Raw genomic sequence first — 26921 nt, 5'->3', positions numbered from 1 at the left:
TATGTTTTACCCGTTGTGCGTGACTTGTATAGTATGTAAATATAAGAGAACTAAATTGGTACAGATCGATGTACTTAATATATGTATATATTTTTTTTTGTAAAACAGAATATGTGATTTTCTATGTCATATAATTGAATTGTATTGTAAGACTCTTTGAAAAGTATGTCGTTACATGTAAGATTTGGTGCAATTTGTTTTTTGCTCCAAAATGATGTACATCTTTAGTAACACAAGTAGTCTTTGCAAAATTTTAAAACCAATTAAGTTCTACAATCGATACAGTTTGTCATGAATACGTATCCTGTAACAGTCTAATATTTGTATATGTATATATTTTTTTAAAATAAATTTTACACCACTTTACTTATGATTTTGGTTTTTGTTTCACATCTGATAAAAATTTCATGCTGTGCTATTTAATTTTTCGTATAATTTGGTACAGTGACTGTTGTACTGATAACAAAAATATATATGCTTTAATATACAAACGTACAATCAATCCATTTGTCATCCAAGAAAACAAGTGTGGTTATTGGTGTTATCTGTGGTCAAGTGTCTATAAATTGTAATTCAGGAGCTGTTCACATAGACATTTTTTGCTTAATTCAATGTGAACGTTCATATTGAAAAGGGGGTTCCACTGTTCCGCTAAACTCAAATTGAGTGAACAGACTGAACAGACCTATACCTCTTTTTTTATCAGGCAACAAAGCCTATGGTCGCAACTACGGTGACTGACAGAGTACACAGCATAGGTCTGTTCAGTCTGTTCACTGAATTTGAGTTTAGCGGAACAGTGGAACCCCCTTTTCAATATGAACGTTCACATTGAATTAAGCAAAAAATGTCTATGTGAACAGCTCCAGCAGTTACAAAATCTCATTAAACAAAAAACTTCAAACGTAATTTAAAAAAATTTTAATGTAATTTACATTATGCGCCAAAATTATGTGTTAATTTGAGTATTTATAAGATTACATAATTTAAAAATATTTTTCTTCATTTTCATGTATGAAAGTACAATACTTTAAATTTAAGATTTCTATTTATGCGTATTGATTAAATTGATATATTTTACTACGATTGCGGTCACGCCATCTACTGCATACGTTGCATACTTACCACTACTTCAGTATATTTACTATTAAAATAGTAAAAAAACAACTCAGATACTACTCCCCCTTTTTAATTCTAGCCTTACTAAGTGGGAAGTAAATTTACTATCACAGTAGAATTTTTACTACTGCTGTAGTAAATATACCACGCTCAGCATAGGTCGGATTATTTCCTATGCTAAACGTAGTAATTTTACTACTATATTTTTTACTGTGTAGGTAACTTACTGTAGGTTAGATACCCACCCACCACAGTCTGTGCCTGCGAGCATATGCTTGTGTTTTTTACTGCGTAGGCCTTTATTCTTGCAAGTACACGACGGTTGGTCGTCTTTTGTTCCTTGTGTCTGAGTTTGGAATGTGCTTGAAAGTTAAAGTATTTAAACTTATTTCTGATCCAAATGTAATAATTTTAAAATCGTACTTAACATGTATTGTAAATTCTGGTATTTAATTTCTTAAAACACTTGAAGCTGAAACAGGTTTTGAATGTAAAGTTATTGAAGTAAAATCATTAATAGTATTGATGCCTGTCTAACACTGGTAATTTTTAAAATAATCAGCAGTTATTAGAACTATTAAACTTATGAAATATGGTTACTATAATGCAACAATATATGGTAATGACTTGCCAGGTTTAATTAGAACTTAATTATTGTTTTAGATACGTACTTAAGTCTCTACATTTGACATTTTTTTTACAGGATATTGAAAGTTCCAGGAGTTACATTGATGAATTGTATTCTACAGATTCTCTTAAGTGTTTAAATGCAATTATGTGAGCCATTGTTTCACAGTACATATTATTTTTGTGTCTTAAAATTGGTTTTCTGATAAAATGAAGGATAATGAGTAAATGGATTTCAGTAATATGAACTGACATATCCAATAATTTTATGTTGTGAAATAGTTAGTGACTAATCTTGTTTCAGCTCATTTTTCAATTTATCTACAGAGTTTCATATAAATTCTTACAATATTGATGTATTTTTTTACATTTTTTTTAAGCCAAAAAAATATATAAATTGTTCTTTCAAAATTCGATTACACGTCTTTTTAAGCCAACTTTTAATGAATCTTGTCAAGTCTGGATTTGAAGTGCTCTTAAAAATGTCAAAAATATATGTCAACCCCTCTTTTTCTCATGAAGTAGCTACTTTACCAAATAATGTTGTAAGGCTAATCAGTTATCTCTAACCTGATTTGGTATAAGATAGGAAGCTTAAATTTTTTTAGATAGCGGATTGCCGTCTAAGTGGCATGTCATTTGTTGTTGACAAAGAAAATATAAATAATTTTTCAATTTTTACAATATATTAGAAAAAAAATAATTTTTTCTACTTAAGGCGATTCCTTTAATATTTAGACGTTTAGTGCGCCCTTAGTAGGGAAAAATAGAGTCTGCCTGGTGTGCATTCAATTAGGGCAAGTGCAAGGAGTCCATCGTGCCCTGTTTTGCAGATCTCTTGGGCCTGGTGCTTGCCCTGCCGACACGCGCCACCAACTACCATTTTCATATTTCTTGGCTCATTTTCAGTAAAAAATCTCAAAGGATGTGTAGTTAAATCTCTTACTCTTCCTGTGAAAAATTTTTGAAGTTTGAAAAAATGCAGTTTGGTGATTTTCAACATCACCTGTTGTAGGTATCTAATAGAAACCAGTAAAAAAAATTTTTTGACCTCTTCTAAGCAGTTTTTTGTAATTACATTTGTAACTCCACTTGTTAACACATTTGAAATTTCCCTTGAAATTACTTACGGGGTTTTGGTTTGGAGAAGCCATCAGTAATTCTAAGTGGAATTCCAAATAGTATTACAAGTAACAATTAAATTCGTTTTTTTTTTTTAGGCAAAAGAGTTTAAAAAAACAATTTCATGCAGTGTCATGATCTTACTAGGTTTTACCATGCATATGGTAACACCAAAACAGAGAGATTTTATTAGTTTAAAGGAAAATATAAATTAATTTTTCTACAATTCAAGAAAGAATACTTAAACCCCTTTGTTTTAGTGTGACCACGCGCATGGTAACACCTAGTAAGGTCATAACAGTGCATGAAATGCTTTTTTCAAACTTTTTTGCCGATAAAAAAAAAATCAAATTTGATAGGTACTTGTAATACCACTTGGAATTACTGATGGCTTCTCCAAACCAAAATCCCCTAAGTAATTACAAGTGGAATTCCAAATGTATGTACAAGTGTGTTTACAGGTGGAGTTACGAATGTAATGACAAAAAAACTGTTCAGAAGGCTAATTTTTGTTGTTGTAACCAAGACATGACTGAACCTAAATAAAACCACTAACCGAAGTCGTACTATCCGGATGAAAACACCAAAACAGGGGGGATTAAAGTATTTTATACTATGTATTAATAAAAATTATTGACCAACTTTTTTTTTCAATTTGCATGTAAAATGCTTTAGTCCCACCGTTTTGGTGTTTTCATCCGGATGGTGCGACCTCAGTTTGTAGTTTTATTTATGTCTAATCATGTCCTCGTTACAATAAAAAAAAAAAAAAAAAATCAATTTTTGCCAACAAGGCAAGGGTAATCCTCTGATAATTTATCTTTACGTAATTTTTTCATCGTAGTTATATACGAATTTTTACTGTAGTTTACGGTTATCTTTATGGTAACTGCAAAATTTATCCAAAGTTCACAATAATTTTCACTGTACAGTAACGGTTAAATTTCCCCTGAAAGTGCACATATTGCTATAGGCTACAGGGTCACGTGGGCCGGCGGAGAAGGCCGAGCCCTTGACCGGTTGTCTATTGTAGCGTGGACTAACCTACAAATTATAAACCTGAGCAAGTATTTGCATCAATACAATTGATACTCAGGAAACATGATGCAGTTCTCTTTCGCTTGAAGCTAGTCCTTAAAGATACTTTTACTTTTATCTTTACACGTACGGATTTCTGTAATACATATGTAACGTCTATATCGTTCTCTCAGCAGACATATAGTCGGCCCTTTCTTCTGGCCCACCTGACGCTGCAAGCTTTATATAGACCAGTAGAATTAGACGTTGGGAGGTTCATTCTGACCAAAAAATCCCAACCTTCTTTTTTAAATATCTTTGTAATAGCGTTTTAAGTAACATATATTATTTAAAACAAAAATGGCTCGAAGCTTTATTAGTTATGAACAGTTTAGCGCCTTTTATTAAACTTTTTTCAGTTTTCATTAAATATGCAAAAAAATATGGGTCGTACAGAAAAATGTTCTTGTTATAGTCTATTTAATTATCTACAATAGTAAAAAAGGATACGCTACGACCAATAAGTAAGTTGCAAATTGAAAAATACCATTCAAATCTGAAAAATCTTTGTTATTAAATAACTATTGCCACAAGGTAGTTAGAATACCCAAATTTTACAGAAATGTTGATCAAGGCATGTAGAAACGGTACGTCTAAAATCAAATAAATCGGCCTAATAGTTGACGAACGATTCAATTTGCAATGAACAAAAGTCGAAAAGTTCGGTTGGTTACAAAATTTTTTTGGGGATCTCCAATTAACGTTCTAAATTTTGCACACTCAGATAATCGTACATGTTGATGTTGAAAAAAAATCACGATGTTAAGAATAAGTGGCTATTTTGCCAGAAATACGGTCTTAAGCTTGATTAATAATTAAACAACTTTTTTACTTTTCATAACTGAGTAGTGTTTATAATTGCATCGTATTGCTAGAATTTTTTTTCGCGAATTTAAAAAAAAAGTGGTCTACGACTAATAGAAGCAGAGTTACGTTTTTTAATTTATTTTTTATAAATCGCTGTGGCTTTGCTTGTTGATATTTAGACTTAAAATTTTAGCGTAATGAAGTCAAAATGTTATATTTTATAATGTTTATACTTGAAACACCGTACGACTTTCCGTATTATTGTTGCCATGAAGTAAAGTACAGCATTATTCCGTACCATGCCAATTGATGGTTAGGAAAGGGGAGTCAGCACGTCGGCGGGAGCTCAGCCACTTGCCAGAGCTGCCGAGAGCACTTTTCGTGCGCTTCTTTTTGAATCATGGACGGAGGAAAACTTTACAATATCTCGGCTTCTTATACACTTCTTTTTTTTAAATGTGGAGTAGCTCATCAAATTACGCGCGTGCGCGTGTGAGTGTGTGATATTGTTTATTATTTTCCCATAAAAAAGTGTTAAGTTGCACGACGAAATATACCGGCAAAATAAAAATTCTAAGGGTGCTCCGATAAGTATGCACTTACGACCATTTTAAGTATTTCGATATAAATATTAACACACACACACACACACGTTCAACTATATCAACTATACAGTATAGGAGGATATACATACACGTGTGTGTGTGTGTGCGTATTCTTCTATATTGTATAGTTGAACGTGAGGGGAATTCCACGTAACCCCCCCCACTGTTCCCCCACCGCCACCCCCCACAAATTATGGTAAAATTTGTCTTATTTCTACGTTATTTTAACCCAATACATATTGGGTCGAGCCCTCTCCCCACTGCCCCCATGGCCCTTCCACTGTCTTTCCACACGATTTTTCTTGCCCCCCCCACAACGCCCCCCCTACTGCCCCTCACGGGCATGGAAGTCATCAGTGTCTTTTAAGGGTTCATGTAGTACTGTTAAGTTTAAGTTCACTTCTACTTGATAGATATATTTTATTTGAGTGATAATCTTATGTTCACTGGTTAAGGTTTATCCGTGAGTTTTTCCTGTACATCCATCATTCATTCGTAGAAGACCTATACCTTTTACTCTTTCTTGTTGATCCATTTTATTAGGACAGATAATGTTAAATTGTTCTTCATTGGGTGTTCAGAATAACCATGAACCATTATCTGGTAAATAAATCCATCGGCTTTCGGTTTTCGGCGTAAACATAATTTCACAGTATTTAAATACTTCTGGTCCAGGTCGTAATAACATAAGAATTTCACATTCGTTCAGAGAATAGGGCTCCTTCAGCGGTTCCATAGCCGAGCATATATAACCATATACCGTCTTATCACATTGGTTAAATGTAACTTCGTTTAGTCGTAAATACGAATTATGGTCTGCTGCTACTGCTAAGTAAGGGTACGACGGTTTTATGTAGGCAGATCCATTTTGTCCATATTGGGGTATCATAACTGGATGTAGTCTATAAAGATTGTAAGGGGTTCGATCTACGAGTGGCAAATTTAATATAACCATGGTTCTATTTTCTTGATGTACAACATCTAATTTGCTTAGGGTACTTATTTCGCCAGCATAAAGATTTTCTATTGGTGCTACAAATTCTAGATTTCCCGCAAGGTTCTTTACATCCCGGGCTACTGTTCTAAATATATTTGGAGAAAATAGCTTTGGATGTGCTTGACCTCTTTGTAAATCATGCAAGATGTCAATCAGATCTTCATGGGAACGAATAATGTGATCTAGGGTAGCCTCAGTTCTTCTAAGATATGCTGACAAATGAATCAGATATCTGTCTAGAGTAAAACCCTGTCCTGAAGTCAATATATCAGCAACTTGTTTTAAAATATGCTCATGGCGTTTCGTGGTATTGTATAGTTCTTTGAATAAGGCTGCAAAAATATGGCTATTTTGTTCATACAATTCAATATATTCTTTTTGATTGGTATCTTAATTGTTTATGGTAGTGTTTATAACGTTAAAATCATCTTCTGTGACTAAGCCGTAAAGTCCTTTAGCAATGCTCCTAATAATTCAAAAACGTGTCAGTCTTTTTGCTCGCATGCTGGAGGGTGGAATAATGTTATCTCCTGCATGGATTCCCACAGTATTTATTATGTTCAATAGTGTTGCTTTTAGGTTTGTCAATCGCTTTATTTTTAAATTCAAGAGGTCCATTTCCATATAGCGAGTGCAATTAGAATAACCAAACTGTACAATACAATATCGAAAAGTTTCGTTTAATCCTTGGGTAGGTGTTTGTTCCAATATGAATTTATTAACATCCAGCCATATCACAATCTTCCAATCGGCTCTCTTAATTTTTGTTATACCGATTCGTTCGTAGTATATTCCAGGGTTTGTTTCCAGTGGTTCTATGCTATAGTTGCCATGATTAGCATAGTTTAAATCTGCGCGACCTTCGAACGCTATTGTCATTAAGATAGCCAATATAATCTGCATCGTTGTGTTTTTTTTTCACTGGAAGACATGGAGAATATGTTTCTTACAAGATATTATTATCGGGGAACTAGTTTTAATTTATCTGTGTGTTTGCGTATGGTTTCACCATTGGTTTTTTTAAGTAACACATTATTTCCCTCTAAAACTGTTCTAACCTTTAGGGGTTTATTTTAAAAGCGATCAAATTTATGGGAACGCACTTCTTTCTTTACCCAAACGTAATTTCCTGGTTTAACATTCAGAGGCTTTAATTTTTTATCATATCTTGTTTTTGCTTGTACTTTTATCTTTATTTGTTGATTTTCTGCCGCAATTTGCATTTCTTGAAGCCGCCTTATAAGATCTTGTTAATATAATGGGTATGTTCGTAATCTTTTATCTTTAGGTATCTTTAAGGGCATCCTTCCTACTCTCCCAAATACTAGTTTATAAGGCGTAAAATTTGTAGCTGCATGTACACTCGTGTTATATGTGAAAGCTGCAAATTTTGCTAAGTTGTCCCAGTCATCATATGTTTCAAAGTAAGTTCGTATAAAGTCAGCTAGGGCAGCATGACTTCGCTCTAGTGATCCGTTTGTTTAAGGGTGGTATGCTGATGTAGTTAGATGATTGGTTTTGAGGGTTTTCATTAGTTGTTTCAATAAATTAGACATAAATGTAGCATGTCTATCTGATAGAATAGCTCTAGGCGCACCATAAACTAATATTAGATTTTGTACGAGTGCATCGGCAAGAGTGCTTGATCTTAGGTCTGGTACAGGGACTAATATGATATATTTAGTCAAATTACACTGTATGGTCAGCAAATGGTAATTACCATTTGGTGTTATTCTTAATTTACCAACGGTATCGATTGAAACCTTATCGAAAGCTTCAATAGGTGTATCTGTAAGTACCAAGGGTTCTCTTGTTTTTAGTCGTTCAATTTTTTTCTCTTGATACTTGATGCATTTACGTACATAATTGAGAATATCATTTCTCATTCCGGGCCAATAAAACCGTTCTCTTATTTTCCGGTAAGTTTGATTTATTCCCTTATGTCCTCCAACAGGGCTGTCATGTAATGTTTGTATTATTTCATTACGTTCTTAGATTTTCGGAAAATCAACCTTACCGTAACAGACAGTAATTTGTATGGGAGTTTTATCAAAAATTGTTAATAACATTTGTGTTATCAATCCAGGTTCTAATTTGTCTGTAAGATCTTCCCTCCTTGAAATTTGGAAGGTTTTAAGATTTCGTCTCAACAATATTTTTTTAAGCGATTCAAAAGCTTTTGTAAGACTTTCTAAAGATACTCAATCGGTCGTCGTTTCATTATTAACGACTGACAGTATATTATGTCCTCCATAAGGTGTTATTAAAATTTGGCCAACTCTTGGTTTCTTCGATTTCAAATAGCTAAAGTCCAGTGCACCTATCGATCTCAACAGCCTTGAGACAGATGTGACTGGTCGACAATCCTTGCTAATAAAATGAACTATACGGTCTCTTTTGTATGTAAGGCAATATTTGGTGGTAATGACATTGTTTACTAGCTTAGCTCCATTTTCGTTCTTATAATTATCAGTACTGCTGCTACTATCACTAAGACTTACATACTCTTTTCCGTGCTGTTGCTTGTATCGACTGATGGGTTAAAAAAAGTATAAGTCCGATAGTAACATAAAATCAGGTGCAATAGTTCGATTCATTTGTATATTTTTATTGCAGTTTATTTGTTTGTTGTTTTCATCTAAGTTATCCGGGTTTCTTCTGTTATTTGTTGCAAGTCCAGCGCTTTAGATCGTCTGTTTTTTGCAGTAGCAAAAGTACTCATTTGCGTCGGTGTGCTAGAACTTAAGGGTGTATTTTCCTGAATACGTGAGGTAATTAATAATTTTCCACTTGTCCTATATTTTCTTGAAATTTCTTCTTCATCGAATAGGGGTTCAAGACCTGTTGCACTTCTTGATATATCCGCAATTCTTTCATTTAATACAGAATCATCAAAATTATCAAGTTCATAGGTGTCTATTTCGGTTAATATGTCTTGAATTTTGGGGTCCGGTTTATCTCCATCAGAAAATCTAGTTACTCATAAAAAATCGGCCTGTTCGGGCTCATCATCGTTGTTAGACTTGTCTAAATATTGTTGTAGGCTTTGGTTAAATCTCTTTGCTAACTCTTCTATTTCTTGATAAATAACTTCACAGTATTATTTGTCGTAGTTTTAGGTTGATCTTCAAAAACGTCATCATTTGAACTTTCGCTAAGTGAAATTGGTGTAACGGAAATTTCAGTATTTGTCATGTCTGAGTCTGAATCAGTATCCGTATTTTAGTCTATTTCTGTTTCAGTAAGTTCTTGCCGTAATCCACTTCGTTTAGGGTCATATACTGGTATTTGAGTATCTTCTCTTGACGATTCTTCAGTATCGCTTGGATCATTTTCGGAAAACATACTTGTTCTTGACGATGCACCAAGGTTAATTATATTTCTAACTAGTAATTGTGGCATTTCTTCATTTTTGGAACTATTATGTTTTATTTCTGTAGTTTCTAAATTCTTATCGCTAGCGTGTGATGTTGAGGCTACTGATTCTAAAAAATTCACTTTTAATGAGCTAGAATCTTTTGATGTGTTTTTAGTGACATTTCCTAATATATTCGGTTAAAATGTAGATGATTTCTGTGGCTGTAGAAATGTTTTTGTTCGGGTTCTTTGAGCAATCACACTATGATCTAATTTCGGCCGTTTTTTGTTTGTTTTTGAACCAAGGGGTCGTCCAGGACCCTTGATCAACTTAGGTACATCTGTTTCTGATTTGGTCATGCTTCTTAGTTTTGTTACTCCTATTATTTCCTTCGAGGTTGTTGGCAATGCTTAAGGTTTGATCGTCGTTAATTTGGATGCTCTTACTATTCCTTTCCTCTGACTTAGTAATTCTGTTTTCTTCTTTTCCTCTATTTTCTTTCGACCCATCATCATAACTCTTAGTAATGGTAATCCACTGTTTATATTATTTTCTGCATAAAGAAATGGTCCTACTGGGTTTCTAGATAATGCATCAGCGTTGGTATTGAGTCTTCCTGGTTCGTATTTAAAAGTGTATTTATAATCGGTGAATTTAAACATCCAGCGCATCAAACACTGACCTGGGTCTTTTTTTGTAAGCATCAAATTCAATGGCTCATGATCGGCTACGAAAACGAATTTATTTCCTAATAAATAGGAACGAAAGTGATGCATTGCATATAGTGCGGCTAGACATTCCTTTTCAGTCGTGGGATAATTTATTTCAGCATTATTTGAAGTTCTTGAAAGGTAAGCGACAGGATGGTCAAACCCATCTTTTTCTTGACTCAATACCGCTCCAATTGCATAGTCAGATGCATCTGTTGTTAACTTGAATGATTTACTAAGGTCGGTGAATTGTAAAATAGGCTCTTGGCATAGGTGATCCTTTAGTATTTGAAAACTCTATTCCTGCACTTCAGTCCATTCAAATTTCTCTCCCTTTTTTAATAAATCTGATAATGATTGAGCTATTTTTGAAAAATCTTTAATAAAGCATCTATAGTATTCTGCTAGTCCTAAAAATTGTCTAATATTTTTCATATTTTTGGTTGGGGAAATTCTCTAACGGCTTGTATCTTTTTAGGGTCCGGTTCAATCCCTCGTTGACTCACTATATGCCCAAGAAATATTACTTCTTTTCGCAAAAATTTAACTTTATCTGGTGCGAGTACCATATTCGCTGATCTTAACCGATCGAAAAGTAACCTAACTTTACGGTCGTGATCTACTAGATCTTTTGCGTAAATAATAACATCATCTAAATACACTGGCATTTCAACATTCAATAAGCTTCTCAATATGAGATCCATTAGTCGTTGGAACGTGGCAGGTGCGTTTTTCAGGCCTTCGGGCATCCGTCTATATGGGTAATGTCCATGGGATGTCGTAAATGCTGTTTTATACTTATCATGTTCATCTTTGGGAATTCGTTGGAATCCACTTGCCAAATCGAAAACTGAAAAATATACGGCTCCTCCCAACTGGTCCATAATATCTGCGATATTAGGCAATGAATATGCATCACCAATGGTCTTTTTATTAAGTTCTTGAAAATCAATTACTACCCTCCATCTTGGGTTTCCATGGCTATCAGGTTTATTAGGGACAATCCAAAGAGATGAATTATACGGTGATGACGAAGGTTCAATTATTCCATCGTTAAGTTTTTTTGCTACGTGTTTCTCTAAAACTTTTCTATGTACTGGTGGGTGACGATATTGCTTAGTGTTAATAGGGATGTTATTTTCCGTTGGGATTTTGTGTGTGACAAGGTTAGTACAAGGTAAAGTGTCTCCTGGTAACAAGAAGATTTCTGAGAATTCAGACATTAATTGATAGATTTGGTCTCGTTCTTCCAAGTTTAAATGACTGGTGCGCACAAGTCCTTTTAGGTCGTTTATTATATTTCGTTTATTTTTAACAATTGGTCTCTCATGTTCGCTGCTAGTATCGGGATCAAATTCAGGTGTAATGTATTCGAAAGGTAGGATTTCTCTTGGGTCTATTTCAATCGTAATATCATCCTTATAAGTATTTATTGCCATAATAATACATTGACCGTTCTCATTTTTTACTATTCCTTCTCCTAAATCTATGTTATCACACCCTTCATCTACTCGTGGTAAGTATCCGTCAGTTAAATTAGTATTAAATAAATTAATTCTTACTATTTGACGTGTTCGAGCCTTAATCATATATTTAGTTGCTTTACTGGTATTTTTTTGTTCCCTATTAGGGCAATGTTTTACACTAGGAGTATTTTTATTTTGTCCAATGGCATGGGGTTAGAGTATATCTTGGTCGACTAATTCATTATTTTCACTGTATATCCCACTTTCATCAGTTTTATTATCAGTGGCCTTCAATAAGATTTTCACCTCTTTCTGATGAGATCAATTTGTCAAACTCATCTCGAAAATGAAAATCAGCTTTTATGTCTCCAAATTTTTCGTATTTAGGTATATTTGACCTTTCGGGTGGGCCTACGATGTATTCGTCATAAAATTTCTGTTGGTTAATTTTATCCTTAAGGCATTCTGTCTCTTTGTTAGTATCAAGGGTTGTAGCTAAAATTTGATTTTCCTGTGCTTGTCTTTGAGTTTTATGGTTTTTTGTTCTTTTTCATCTCTTTCCAATTGCTCTATTTCCTCAAGAGTTTTTAAAAAAGGAATGGGGTTCATTACGTAATCATCTAGTACTATAGCATCATGATAATATGATAATGTGGCTCGTCGTTCCTTACAAAAGTTTCGACCCAATAAACCGCCATCTTTGATCGGAAAATCGTTAGGGATCACATGAAAAATTGTAGGTTTTCCTTGTATGATCATATACGTCGTCTTTTAGTTAATACTGGATGAGGTGTGATTCCAGTAAGGTTAATAATTTTACTAGTCTCTACTCGTGAATATGGGTGCAACTGATCTAATTTAATCAGATTTGTGGCGGCGCCATTATCGAGCATGAGTGTTATAAAGTGATTTTTCCCTTCTGGGATTGATAACCTTATGCTTGTAGGCTGATCGTCTACGCCAAGTCCCTGGCACGTACCAATGTGGTCAGTTTCAATTCTGTTGCTATTTTCATTACCTGCGCTGAAACATTCGGTGTAGGGGTTGAATTCTGTCTTTGGGGGCTCACCTCCGAACGACGATTGGGGTGAGCCGCCTGAGAGTTTAAATGATGCGGCAAACGGTCGTCTCCTGGTTGGTATTGATTTTGAATGTTCTGATTCTGATAGTTAGGATTAAAACTTTGTTGATTATAACTATTATAATTATTATTTCAGGGGTACCTATTATAATTCTGACCTCTGCCTCGGTATCCTTGATTATCACCAGGATTAAAATTAGCATTCCTTTGAGTGTAATAATCATTAGGATTTTCGTTATTATATCGTCCGAAATTATTCTGATAATAATTAGAGTTTTTCGATTGATTTTGAAAATTCCAATTTCTTCCCTGATTCTGATAATTTTTACAGTAATTCTGTCCATTATTTTGTTGTTGATATTGTCTATTATAATTTTGATAATTATTATACTGCCTATCAGCGTGATTATTCTCATTGTCGATCTGTTGTTCATTAACTTGTGCCACTTGATGTGATGAGAATGGCTGATCGGGATACCTATTCTGCTGTTGATATGAGTTGTTTAAATTATTTCTAAAGTCACTACGAGGTAGTCCTTGATATCGCGTATCCGGAATTATACCCGCTCTCATTCGGCTCTCCAATCTCAACGCGTAATCGAAGGCGTTGGCTAGAGAAGCAGGTTCTTTCGCATCTATCTGCTGGCTTATCATAGGTGCTAGTCCTTTAAAGAACATGTCTAACGCCATGTCTTTTATAAGGGTCATCATATGCGCGTTGTATGCATTGCCTTTATCTTCCATCAAGGCTTTTTCAGCACCGCTTAGCAGTAGGTTTACATAATCATAATATTCACCAACCGATTGGCCTTGTCGTTGGCGCCCTTTCTGTAGCTGAGTTTGATAGTAAGCAACGGTTTTTCCTGTTGCATATCTTTTTTTTAAATGGGTTATAAATGCTTCGAGATTTTCGAAATCTTGTCCACTTACGCTTATGCGTGCGGCACCTCGTAGATTCTGCAATACTGCTCTTTTATATAAATCTTTTTAATCATCTCTGATCCAGCTTTCTTTATTTCTAACATTTTGTATATAATCCTTCAGCGGAATATTTCTTCTATCGAATGTAGGGATGGATTTAATTGCATGGTGAAATGAGAGATTGGCATTGAGAGACTCCATCAGCGCTTTGGCTACTGTGATATCGTTATCATCGTTTCCATTGACCATTTTATTAGTTGTATAATACCTTACATGCGTTTTTTTTCTTTCTTCTCTCTCTTTTTTTTTTTTTTTTTTTTTTTTTTTTTTTTTTATTCTTTATGTGTGTAATACTAACAAAAAAAATTATACTACTGTTTTGTTTTGTTTATTTGTTTCGGAAAAACATTCCATTAAATCTTTGACATGTATCGCAGAGGACATAAGTAATAAAGAAATAATTGTATGTATTTATATATATATATATAAATCTGTGTATTTATTCGTGTGTGGATGTGTATGTCTTTAATGTGAGCGTTTGCTTAACGCATGCAAGTGCAATAAGTTTGCTTTAATTCTTATAGGTATACGATAAGTGCACTATGTGTATGCCCAAAAAACTAAAGTGAGAGAGTGTAATCGAGCGCTCTTATATGATACCATCTGCTTTAAGCAAGGGAGTATACGGTGCAGGGATTTCTAATGTGGCATGTGTAGCTATGTATAAAAATTGCTACGCGAGCATCAGCTAGTGCGCGGTGTACTATTAAAGGGCTCTTTCTGTACGAGAGTATCCGACTTAACTTAACACTTATTTCTCTTTAAGCAAGAATGGGCTCGACGATCACGGTTTACATACCGTATTAATAATTTTTTTATATATTCGTATGTATATGAGTTATCTTCTGCCTATGCGTTTATATTTTCTCGAGTGTCTTCAAGAAACTCTTTTTCCGCGAAGGCAATTAATTCATTAAATTGTGTATTTAATCGAATTTTAAAATAATCGCATTTTCGCTGAACATTAATTTCTGAATTATAAAAATTATTTTTCTGAAACGTACTTACTACTTTTTTTTCAATTTTTTCGTTTTTTGATAAGTTACTGATTAATGTATCACAGTTATAGTAATTTTGTAACTGATTATTAATAAAATCTAATTTTTTCCCTAGAACGTTTTTCTCTTTTCTAAGCTCCTGCATAACCAATTTTCTACCACTTCTCTTACCTTTTTTATTACTCGCAAAATTATTTGTTGGCGGTTTCATGAAATATTATTTTATAAACAATTGTGGGTATATAAGTAAAATCATTAATTATATTAAATCTTTACTCCGTTTTTTGAGAATTCTTCTTCTACTAACACTATTACGTGAAAATATGTCTGTGTGTAGGACTAATGGGGATGATCCGCTCTGGTTAGCAGATTCAGGGTAGGAAGAGAAAGACCGCTCTGGTTAGTAGATATTGGGTATATAATGTCCGCTATTTAAGCAGGACAAGAGGGATTTAACGCTCTGGTTAGCAGATTCAGGGTAGGAACAGTGTATTTGTTCTGTCTTGTAAGCGTGTAGTAGAAGAGGTCACTATTTTCTTATTTTTCTATTATTATTTAAAACACAATATTATCTTATTATTTATTAATTTTTTTGTTATTTTAACGACAGTTAACTCTTGTTTATTTTTCCGTTCATTTATTAATGTAGTATTATATTTATTATTTTGTTTATTTACTTTATTTGTTTATTTATTTATTATTTTTTTTTTTCAGTTATAACGAATTACGGCATATACCATGCTTTCCGCAAAAGCACAGCAAATACGCGTCCGCGCACAGTGTACTATATGGGGTATTACGCGTCGTTCATTAACATGCTTCATTAAATGGTGTTTGGTGTTTCTTAAGAGAAAGATAGTAATAAGAGGATATGTAATAAATAAACAGATAGCTAGAGACTATTAACCACGCTCTGCTACCAATTTCGTTAAATAACGTTTAATGTCATTTAAGTTTGTTTTCAGCTTCAAATCAAAAACTAAAAACTGTGGACTACAGTCTCACGCTCCTTCACAGGCTGCGGGACAGCAGATAGTCCAACTATTTGTTTGTTTAAGAAAAATTAAAAGGAAGGAAGAAGTCGAGTGTTAAATATAATATCCAGATTAACTTACCTTTCTTTCCGCTAATTATTAATTCGGATGACTTGTACTTCCTTTTTCCGTCGATTCATAATTATTTATTTTAATACTTATTTATTTGTCATTTATTACTTTATAATAATTCAAATTCCTTTTCCAATGAGTTTTATGTCACTTTATTGTATGTTACTAGTATACATATAAAAGGAATCAGAAAAGAAAAAAAAAGACGGAACGTCTGGTTGATTTTATTAAATTAGTTATTACGTCTGCACTTGATGAGCTAGCGGGCTACTAACTAAAACGCCGCGCAAAGAAATGCACCTTGCACGAAGTTTTAGTTAAAACTTCTTGGTCTTACTTGCTATGGGGCCGGTACTTGCTGACTTTATGTGTTTAGGCTTTATGGCTCGCTTTGGTTGTCACTTGACACTTCCAAGAGTCACGAAGTACACAGTCAGCTCTGTTAGGTGACGACTCTCGTTGAGTATGACTCTGTAAAGAGTCTTAAAATTTTATCATTGGGAATAAAATATAACAGGATAAAGTAGAATAAAAATAAAAATTTATTAATTTACCCAAGTCGTCACCTAACATGTAGCCTGACAGTTTTTTTTATTTTGTATGATAATTAAATTGCTTCTTGAGTAAGCAAGTGCTAATGAAAACAAACCAAATTTTTTTTTTTAATTCATACGATTGAGTAAATTGATGCTTGAGCAAGTAAGTGGAAGTGATAATTATCTTAGCTGTTTTTCAGTTTTCTATAATGATTAAATTAATGCTTGCATGAAAAAGCGCCAGTGATAAGTAGTCAAACTGTTTTTTGTATTATAATTAAATCAATTTTAAGGCGACTAAGTGGCAACAAAAAGGAGTCTAACTGTTTTCCAACGCCTGCTAACTTAAAAATTAATTTAACTGTCGTACAAAAGTAAAAAAACGTCGGATCACTTATCTTTAAAACTTATATTAATTTAATTATCATACAGAAGCACAACAGTTGGCAGAGATTAGTAGAGAGATTGCTGACTGCAATGCTACGGCACGAGTTCACTTTTAGTCATTGTTTCGAGCGCCCCGTCGTGGCTAAGTGGCCGAACCAGGCGCACATATTTTTGAAGTGAAAACTTTTTTAGGTGCGTAGGACGATTTCGAATGGAGAAAAACTCTTGGTTTCGCGTCCAATCTCTCTCATTTAAAATGAGAGAGTGAAATAGTGGCGAGGTGGGTGGAAGGAGAGGGGGAGCTCGCTCTGTATTGGCTAGCAGTAGAGAAGGAGAGAGTAACTTGGTGACGTATGCATATCCATACTACCATACCCTGCCGCACTCCGCTGCGCCGACAAAAGCTAAGTACTCTCTCCTGGTCTAACGGCAGCCGCTGCGCAGTGTGCATAGTGTGGGAAACAGCGAGGAACAACGGCAACGCAGCACATCGGGGCCCAGCAACAGCGGTGGGTGCCGCAGGCAACGAAAGCAGTGGCTGTGCCCGCGCGAAGTTCTCTGCATGAGAGGGAGAGAGGAGGAAACCACAAAAGGTCTGAAAGATTCAAAGCGGGCCAAGGTACAACAGAAAAGCCGCTGGCTTTACTCTTCCCCTTTCAGCCACAGTCGAAGCAAGCCACGCTCTCACTGCTCCCCACAGCTGTAGCACACACATGCAGCCTGCGTTTTTATCCCACGTAATAACTCCGCCAAAGACTAAATGATTAGTGTAAATATAAGTGTTAACAAGACTTTTAATTGAGTGTGATCAAGTGTACCTTGTTTTATTATTAAGCACCGAATTGTAACAACTTTGTACATAATAAACAAACAATAATTAAAGTGTCCGTCTATGGCCTCTGCCGCAGAGTACACACACACTCACACACACACACATGTATGTATATACACACTCAAACCCCAAGTGCCATAAGTGCGCATTTGAATTTCTTTGTAACACTGACAAATGTGACGACGAGACCACTGTCAATAATTTTTAATTAAATTATGCTTTATAATATCTTACATTGTACTACGATTATTTTAAATTATAAAGGTATAATTTAATAGTTAATTGCAAGTTCAATTAGCTTACTCTCTTCCTTAAACAAATTTATTAGTAGTGATTAACAATTATTCTACAAATTATTTAATAGCCTTCTCAGAAAACTCAATTTTTTATAAAAAATCGAAGTAACACTTACTTTTACGTCAGTATTCAGAGTTTCTGCTGGAAAATGAATTCAATTATTTACAGATCGCATGTTAAGGACTCCAAGTTAATTTATTTAAAAATGATAATAAGCCTAAATCGGATGTAAATTGTCTAAGTTCTTTAAAGAATTTTTTCTCACTCCTCAGTATTTGTTGTGGTGAAACTAAAAACAAATATTTTCATGACAAATCGCATAATTTTCAGAATTTTCTTAAGAAATACCTGTACTATCGTGCAATAAACTTTATAATTCATTATTCAAAACATGTATAATGTAGAGATATACATGTTATCGTATGTAATATTACGACCCTTATAATTATATAAATGCCATAATTTTAGATTACTTATTTTAAAAACAGTAAATCATTTTGATAGCTACTAATTTATTTCAGAACTTAGGTAAAAATATAATTCATAGTTTTAAGTTTCACTTCTGTCGGCAGTCCCAGGACTGTTCACTGGTTTTTTTTTATGTGGGAAGGGGCGAGGAGAAGGTATGCCAAGTGTGTACGTATGGATTTGCGTGGAAATGGGCATGTAGGCGCATACTTTAAAGACGCGTGAAAAGGGCGAAGGGATATACTGAATGTGTGTCTACGAAGAGAGGAGTGGAAATGTCAACTACAGCTATATAGCTATGGTCGCGTGTATTGTTATCAGCAAATTTCTATAGTGGTATTTTTTTCAATTTCAAAAAATCGATGCTTAATATTTGTGTGTTGTCAGCACATAAACATTAGAAAATACTAATATGTTTCACTACTTTTAGAGAAAGTATTAATTAAAATGATAGAAACATTGACAACTAAGATAAATACTTCGTAGATCCTATTCGAATTCGTATGCACGCATATGTGTAATCTCAGAAATTTCTCGACCGATGTCAATGATTTAGGGCTCAGAAGGATTACTTTTTTATATTGTTATAATAGCTTGGAAAAAACAATTGTCATAGCTTTCTAAGACCGTCATACCTTTTGACGATTTCATGACTTTTTAAGTCAGTTTGTTGTATTATTGAGGTGAAAAAAATGATCTTATGCAAACAATAATTTTACTTAGTAAAAAATTTAAACAACAACATTTTTTCTAACATCTTCATACATTATACAGTTTTATTTTTTACAATAAAACAATTTTTTGAAAAGAATTATTTGATGGATTATTTGTAATTTAATTTGAACAATTTTTTGTAAAGTATTTGATGGATTTAACTATGCAAAGTTTTTCATATTTGTTTGTTTATTCCTTTAAATTCATGCATTCAAATCTAGTATTTTATTAAGATTGATGGAGCAGTTTCCTAATTTCTAATTTTAATTCAATTCTTAACAAAATCTTATTTCATACCGTACGAAATAGTAAGATTTATTTTTCACATTTCATGAGTTTTTTTTTTTTTTTTTTTTTTTTAAATAGGATACTTTTACTGTAATGTGATAAATATCATGATTTCATTGACGGATTTTACTAATATGAGATTGTAATTTATATGTGCATTTAAATGCTCACTGCAGCTAAGCAAAAAGGATGCAGTTCGGTTTATTTTTAAATATATTATACGATTGTTTGATGACAAAAAACGTTAGATTGCAATAAGACACTAAAACTTTTAATTTGCTTTTAAACATAATTTAATGTTGTTAAATAATTCCCTCACTGCAGAAAAAATACTAAAACGTTCAACGATAGCTTTTACGAGTGTCAGAAAACTGAGTTAATTTTTTCGAGATTTTGCACTGAAAATTTGTTTATTTATAACATTCTGACTTTTAATATATACTTTTATAGATGGATTTAAATAAAGCTTGCTTTTTATTAATAAATGTGGATGTGGTTAAATTTTTTTTCTTTTCTTGAATCGCTGAATAATATTATTGGGTCAGCGCAAGACAGAGTCTTGAGTAGAAGGCATGAGAGAGCCTTTTTAAATTAAGTAGAAAAAAGGGTCTCTTTATGTAAAATTTTTTTTCTTACAACTTCAAGTTGTCAATACAAGTATGTATATTTACGCATTAAATTAATTCAGCAGTAGTTAATAGCATTGTGGTCAATCTCTAGGTAATAAAGGTCGCTAACTGGCCACGTTGTTAAATAATTAATAAAACATTTAATAATAATAGAAAAGTTTACTACCAAATAATACGGGGCATTTACGGTCTACTTTATCAATACAAATTGTTGCTTTATTAATATCATTATTGACCAGAAAGCACTCCGTGTTACCTTAGTTAGCGCTTTTGTTATCAATTACTGCTGGATTAATATATTAATTATTAAGTAAGCGCCTTATGTTACCTAGTGATTAGAGTTTTAATTATTAATTAATGCTTTAGTGTTTTATGTATATACAGATTGCCACATTATATTCAGAGAATTTAGTTGAAAATACTCTTTCTTATCACTTAGTTTAAAACGGTTCCATTTTCCCCGTAAATCTGAAAAGGCTCTTACGTGCCGTTCACTCTGAAAAGACTCTTTCTTGTACTTACCCAACAAATTATTTTAAAAGTATAACTGCATTTCTGGCATTTGATAAAAATAATTAAACTTTCTTTACGACCTGCAACATGAAAGTAGCTTTATTATAACTATCCTAAAAGGTTTTGAAGGTTTTTTTTTTAATAATAAAATATTGCGCTATTTTTAAAAATCTTTCATGTCTCAAAAACTTTTAAAATCGTTCTAATGACCTATTAAGGGGGCTCCTACGACTACCACTAAGGTCAAATACAAAAAAAAATCAAGTTATGTTTTTCAACAAACGTATGTGTCTTAAAATTGTAATGCTATTTTTAACGAAATATGTAGTGAAAAAAATGATCCTTTTGCGTATCGTTTTACTATTGACGAAAAAAGAATTTTTGTTTTGATCAGTCCAGTGCAGCCTGGTATGGCAGTGTGTCGGTTGGTATAGCAGTGACTATGTTTACGTCTTGTTCGTATGTCGTCTTTCTGCTGTACCTAGTATACATAAGGTGTTTTCCGCAATCGTCACCAACAAGTAATTTTAGGTTGTGCTCTACGATACCGTCAGGTCGGCAGGTCAACTACCTTTAATTAACTAGGGCTCTGTTCCGTAATCTGGCCAGTAAAAAAAGCAGACGACAATAAACAGTAAAACAACAACATAAACTTCAAACTTATATCTAACTCGTATACCTTTTTTTTATAGCTAACCACAAGGTTGCAAGTGTTAAGTATTGCATAAGTGGAGATTGAAGCTCCAATGTTGTCAATAATTGTTGACTCCAGCAGGTCTAGTTCCAGCGAATCCGATGATAGTTTATTTTACGACAGTGACGATGAAAATGAGAGAAGATCAAAGCCTAGAGTTACAAATTTTATTGAAACGGTTGTTTATAGATATACTGTCTAAGAATTCAAGGAAAATTTCAGATAAATTATTGCATACTGCAACTGTCTAACAAATTAATATAATCATAACTCTGATCGTTCTATATATGTATAGATTAAACCGTGATACTTTTTACCATTAACTTACCTTGATAAGGCCAGACTTGAAGGGTACTCCTGGAGTTGCAGGTCATATGCCCATTAAACCTGAAAAACAATTATATTTAGCATTGTGGTTCTTAGGAAGTCCGGACACTTACAGGTAAACAGTTCTTTTTTTTACTTAAAATGCAAATAGTACGTAATCCACTTCACTTCTTCATCTCTATAGATCAATAGTGACTAAATTTGGGGTCGGAATGGCTAGAGCGTGGAGATCTATCAAGGGAGTGGTGAAAGCAATCTGTAAAGTTAGTAACACTATTATCGAGTGGCCATGTCCTGAAAAAGCAAACAGAATTTCTCAAGTAATAGAAGTAAAATATGGACTTCCAGGAGTTATTGGTGCTGTTGATGGAACTCATATAAAAATTCCAACTCCAAAACGAGATGCTCAATCCTACGTTAATCAGAAAAATGTACACACAGTACAACTTCAGGTATAGAGGAACATATTTATGATCCATTAAATCTGTTAATAGTGGTTACGTGTTTCATATAAAACATCAATATGTGTATAACAGGTTATTTGCAACGATAAATTGGAGTTCATCCATTGCTTTTGTGGGATGCCTGGATCTGTTCACGACATGAGGGTATTTTAGTTTTCTGGTGTGCAGCAAATGTGCAACAATGTATACTTCAGAGATCATCAACACATCTGGGGGGACTCCGTGTACACTATTCAGAAGTATGTTCTCGTTCCTTACAGAGATGATGGACATTTGACAGTGGAGCAAACGTATTTCAATAAAACTCTCTCCAAAAGTTGAAGCATGGTAGAACGTTCCATCGGACTGTTAAAGTTGCGTTGGATGTGTTTGTTAGACAAACTGCACATGAAGAGGATGGATCTTATACCATACTACGTACTATGTTGCTGTGTCCTTCACAACCTATGTTTGAAGCAAGAAGATGAGTTGGACTACCCTATACTTGTCCCAGACATGGACGAAGAAAATCCTGCGCCACTCAGAGTTAATAATGTTCAGAAACAAGAGGGTAAGCTCGAAAGAAACAGTATACAAGAACTTTTATGTAGATGATATTTTTTATTGAAAATCCATACGTTCTATACATTAAAATTTAATTACTTTTGGTTCTAGTGTTTCAAATTACGTTTACCTTCCGTTTTTAAGAAAGTATAGAACGTAGTAATACAGAAAATCCTTTGTTTACACATCTATTATGATGTATTGCACATCACTCAAACTATACAATGAACCACATGATACAATAAACGTAAAATTCTTATTACAAAAATATAAATTCAATGTCATGCAATCAAAGACATTGTTAATAACGTAATCTAAAGTAAACACATCTTTAAACTTTTTGAGGATAATAACTACTTACATACTGATTACTTTTAAGAACACATACTTGCTATATATAGGCGCAAACACAGCGATTTCTTGTATTGTCACATAACCAATCTTTAGAATAAACAATGCAAACAAATTTATATTAACAAATTTGTATTTCAATTTAATAATAAATTCTACAAACAAATTTTTGGATCAGCTATGAGAAGTCCAGTGAGTCCAGTCTTGTGTGACCTGGCGTTGAGATGTCTGGAGGAGAATTGCCTAAAAAAACTGAGTTTTTTTGTTCCCTTTTATGTACGTTATGTCGATGATATCTTGATTTGCGTGCCGAATAATTTTATCGAGGAAACATTAACAGTTTTTAACAATTATGACAGACACTTGCAGTTTACTGTTGAGACCCCCGTTGATAATGAGATCAGTTTTCTAGATTTAAGACTCATATTTGAAAGTGATGGTTCCATAATAACCAACTGGTATAGAAAACCGACCCACTCTGGACGTTATTTAAATTATAAGTCCCATCACCCCTTATCGCAAAAAATAGCCATTGTTTATACCCTAGTCGATTATAGTATCAAATTATCGGATAGCAAATTTTATAAGGAAAATTTAGACATTTCAAAAAAATTTTTATTGAATAATCAATATCCGTTAAATTTTATCAACAAATATATCGAAAAAAGACTGACAATATTGTCTATAAATACACCTTTAAATCGAGTGGTCTCTAACAATAGGGGTCTCATGATATTACCTTACTTCCAAGGCTTTGACTCTATAATTAAGAGATATTTATATAAAAATAATATTAACGTAATTTTTAAACGTATTGACAAGCTCTCGAAATTTATTCGGTTAGGCAAAGATCGAACCAAACACACAGATAGATGTAACGCTGTGTATAGAATTGTATGTAATGATTGCGATAGTTGCTACATAGGTCAATCCTCCAGGCGCTTGAAAACCAGAATAAATGAACACATGAATGATTGTAAGCATCGTAGGGAAAAATTTGCATTGGTTGACCATATTGCTAAAACGAATCATGCTTTTAATTTTGATGAAGTAAAAATCCTTGACACGGAAAGTAATAGGTTCAAGCGACTTTTCTCAGAGATGCTATACATACATAGTAACCGAAATAATATCAACAGAATGCATGACACACAAAATTTGAAATTATGTTACAAAAATTTTATAACCGAACACAGATAGAGCAACAGATTAACTGTAATTTAAATATGCGAGTTCATTGACTTGTACTGGGGCGGGGTGGCTGTAGCGTTGTGTGACTTAAATATACTCATGTACAGTGACACACTTACACTGACCGATAGTATATAAGCACGATCGGAACTTAAGAAGTGTGTATTTTTCGATTTACCATCTATCGTGATACCTATAGTCGCTATTGTCGTGGCTATGTGAGTGTTCATTATTGTGCGATTTTCTTGTAAAGTATTGTTGATTTGAAATATTATTGTTTCATATTTTTATATTTTTATAACTGTTATTTAGAAAGTTGTACCTGATGAGGGCCTTGTAACGTGGTTTACTGTACGGGCCGAAACGTTGTTCACAGCAATAAACGATTTTGATAGCATCACCAACAAAGTCATTATTTCTTCATAATTCATTTATTTATTTCGCTGTACTAAGTATTTTAAAGTACATATAAAATAGAACTCAACAGCATCATATTTATTTCATTAAAATAAAGTAATTATTTTATGAAATAAAAAAAAATGAATAAAAAAAAAGGTCTACAAACCTTATGGAATATAAGCTATTTTGTGCTGTATAAAATAAAATCATGTTGATAATTAAATCAAAATTACAAGTCAGAAAATTGTTGTTTTAATGTTAATAATGTACAAAATTTTTATGCAAAGCATTTATCAAAGCTACCGTAACAAAAAGCAACCAAAATTAAAAATATTGCATAGTTGAATCTGTCAACTAAATCTTAAAGTATGACCGATTTTTATAAAAAAATTTAGTAACTCATTATTTCACAAAACTATATACTACAATATGTAATACTACTACAATTAAAAAGAAAGACTCATCTGCCTTGAGTAATATGGCTAGAAGTACATACTGATGCTCAATACCATCAAGTACAAACAATTAGATTAATTTATGCTAAGCATTATGTATTGCATAACAGGCACTACTGCTAACTAAAAGATTGTCTGAACTAAAAGTGCAACTTTAATTATAGGATTTTAATATGTTTTCAATATTTATGTGCAGGCAGCATGACAATATTGAGCACCAATTTTTCGAAATTAAAAAAAATGCCTCCATCGAAATTTGCTGGTAACAGTTTTTAATAATATTATTGAAACAAAAGTAAATTTATTGGGCCTTTGGCTATTTTTTCTCGTAAACTAGATGTTCATAATTTCTTGGAAGTTTAAAAACGTTTAAATTTTATTTATATCCTTAAAAAACATTTGCTTAGTATTTTAAAATGATGAAATAGCCTTGAAAACTTGAACTATTGACGTAATGAATTCTTTAATAGACTCAGTATTTGATATATAATTTTTTTGACGTGCCCGAAAACAAGTGTTGACAACTTTAGTAAATTAAAACAAAATTTCCAATGAAAAATTAAAACATAATAATGAATTCTATTTAAAAAAAATTAAAAAAATCAGACGGCAATTGAAATTGAACCCTAAATTGCAAAACTATGTTATAAGTGACATAAGCCGTTGCCATCTTAGCTATTCAAACTTACATGTTCATCGGTAACCTCCAAAGCTTGGCCTACAATTCATAGCGATTATGATAAGTACAAATAAAAATTTATATTTAAAGTGCTTATAGTCATACTGTCAACTTCAAAATATATTTTGAACTTAATATTTTTCAACGTACTTTCTTTGATACACCGTACTATCAAAAAATCAAAAGTACTGGAAGAATTAAGAAATAAATGCCTTGAAATTCTGAGCTTAGAATTGTGTAAGCGATTATTTGTATGATTTAATTTTCGGAAAATAATAAGGCTAGCCTCTCTTAAACTTTCATATTTTATAGAGAATTGGTAAATAAAACAATAGGTTTTTCATTTTACAAATATTAGATGTCAAATTTTTTTTCTCTTTTTCCCCTTAATTTCTGAGATCTTATTCAAGAAGTAAATACAGCGAGAAAGACTCGTCGCTTGCTTTTACTATGATATGCGCAGTCATATAGCCATGTAGCTGTAGTCGGCATTTCTACTCCTCTCTCCGTAGGCACATATTCAGTATACTCCTTCCACGCGTCTCCAAAGTATGTGCCTACATGCCCATTTCTGCCCACATCCGTGGGCACACACTCGGCAAACCCTCTCCTCACTTCTCAAATAAAAAAAATAAAAAATATGTGCACCTGGTTTAGCCACTTGGCCACGACGGGTGCTCAAAACCGTGGCAAAAAGTAAACTCGTGCCGTAGCATTACAGTCAGCAATCTCTCTACTACTCTCTGGTAATAAATGACTTTGAGGACAAAAAAATTTTGAAATAACTAATAAAAAATGTGTGGAAATGGCCGTGAAAATGGGAAAAAAGTCAGACGACATCGACGAAGATTCGAGCCCAAGAATGCAAAAACGAAACAACAAATTTGCATGCGAGCCATCTGCGCTAAGGAGGACCTGTTTAAATTACAGTCAAAAGTTACTTATGCTTATAGCAAAGCTGCAAAGCTTGCCCGAAACATCGGAGCCCGCTGGAACTATTATATTTATTTTGCAATCTCAACTTCGTATGTGTTTGTATTGATAATAATTTCGATTACACGTGCAAAAATTTTATTTAATAATTTGCATCGTCACAAGAA

At 33.2% G+C, this 26921-nt stretch overlaps 1 protein-coding gene and 1 pseudogene across 1 annotated transcript in view; both read left to right on the top strand.

Annotated features, from left to right (window-relative positions):
- The first annotated feature begins 1349 nt into the window (after positions 1-1349).
- The window catches only part of LOC106638913 (armadillo repeat-containing protein 8), a 447393-nt gene continuing 421821 nt past the window's right edge, over positions 1350-26921 (top strand). The window contains exons 1-2 of the mRNA XM_089597970.1: positions 1350-1738; positions 1823-1896. Coding sequence (XP_089454096.1) covers positions 1712-1738; positions 1823-1896 — 101 coding nt within the window. The 5' untranslated portion in view covers positions 1350-1711. The remainder of the gene's footprint in view (positions 1739-1822; positions 1897-26921) is intronic.
- Positions 21465-22797, top strand: LOC106645894 (uncharacterized; annotated as a pseudogene).

The sequence above is a fragment of the Copidosoma floridanum genome, unplaced genomic scaffold (genome assembly GCF_036245765.1).
Source record: "Copidosoma floridanum isolate Cflo_tuat_1 unplaced genomic scaffold, Cflo_Japanese_pri ptg000004l, whole genome shotgun sequence".
Classification (NCBI taxonomy): domain Eukaryota; kingdom Metazoa; phylum Arthropoda; class Insecta; order Hymenoptera; family Encyrtidae; genus Copidosoma; species Copidosoma floridanum.
This window is presented reverse-complemented; position numbering and strand designations above follow the sequence as displayed.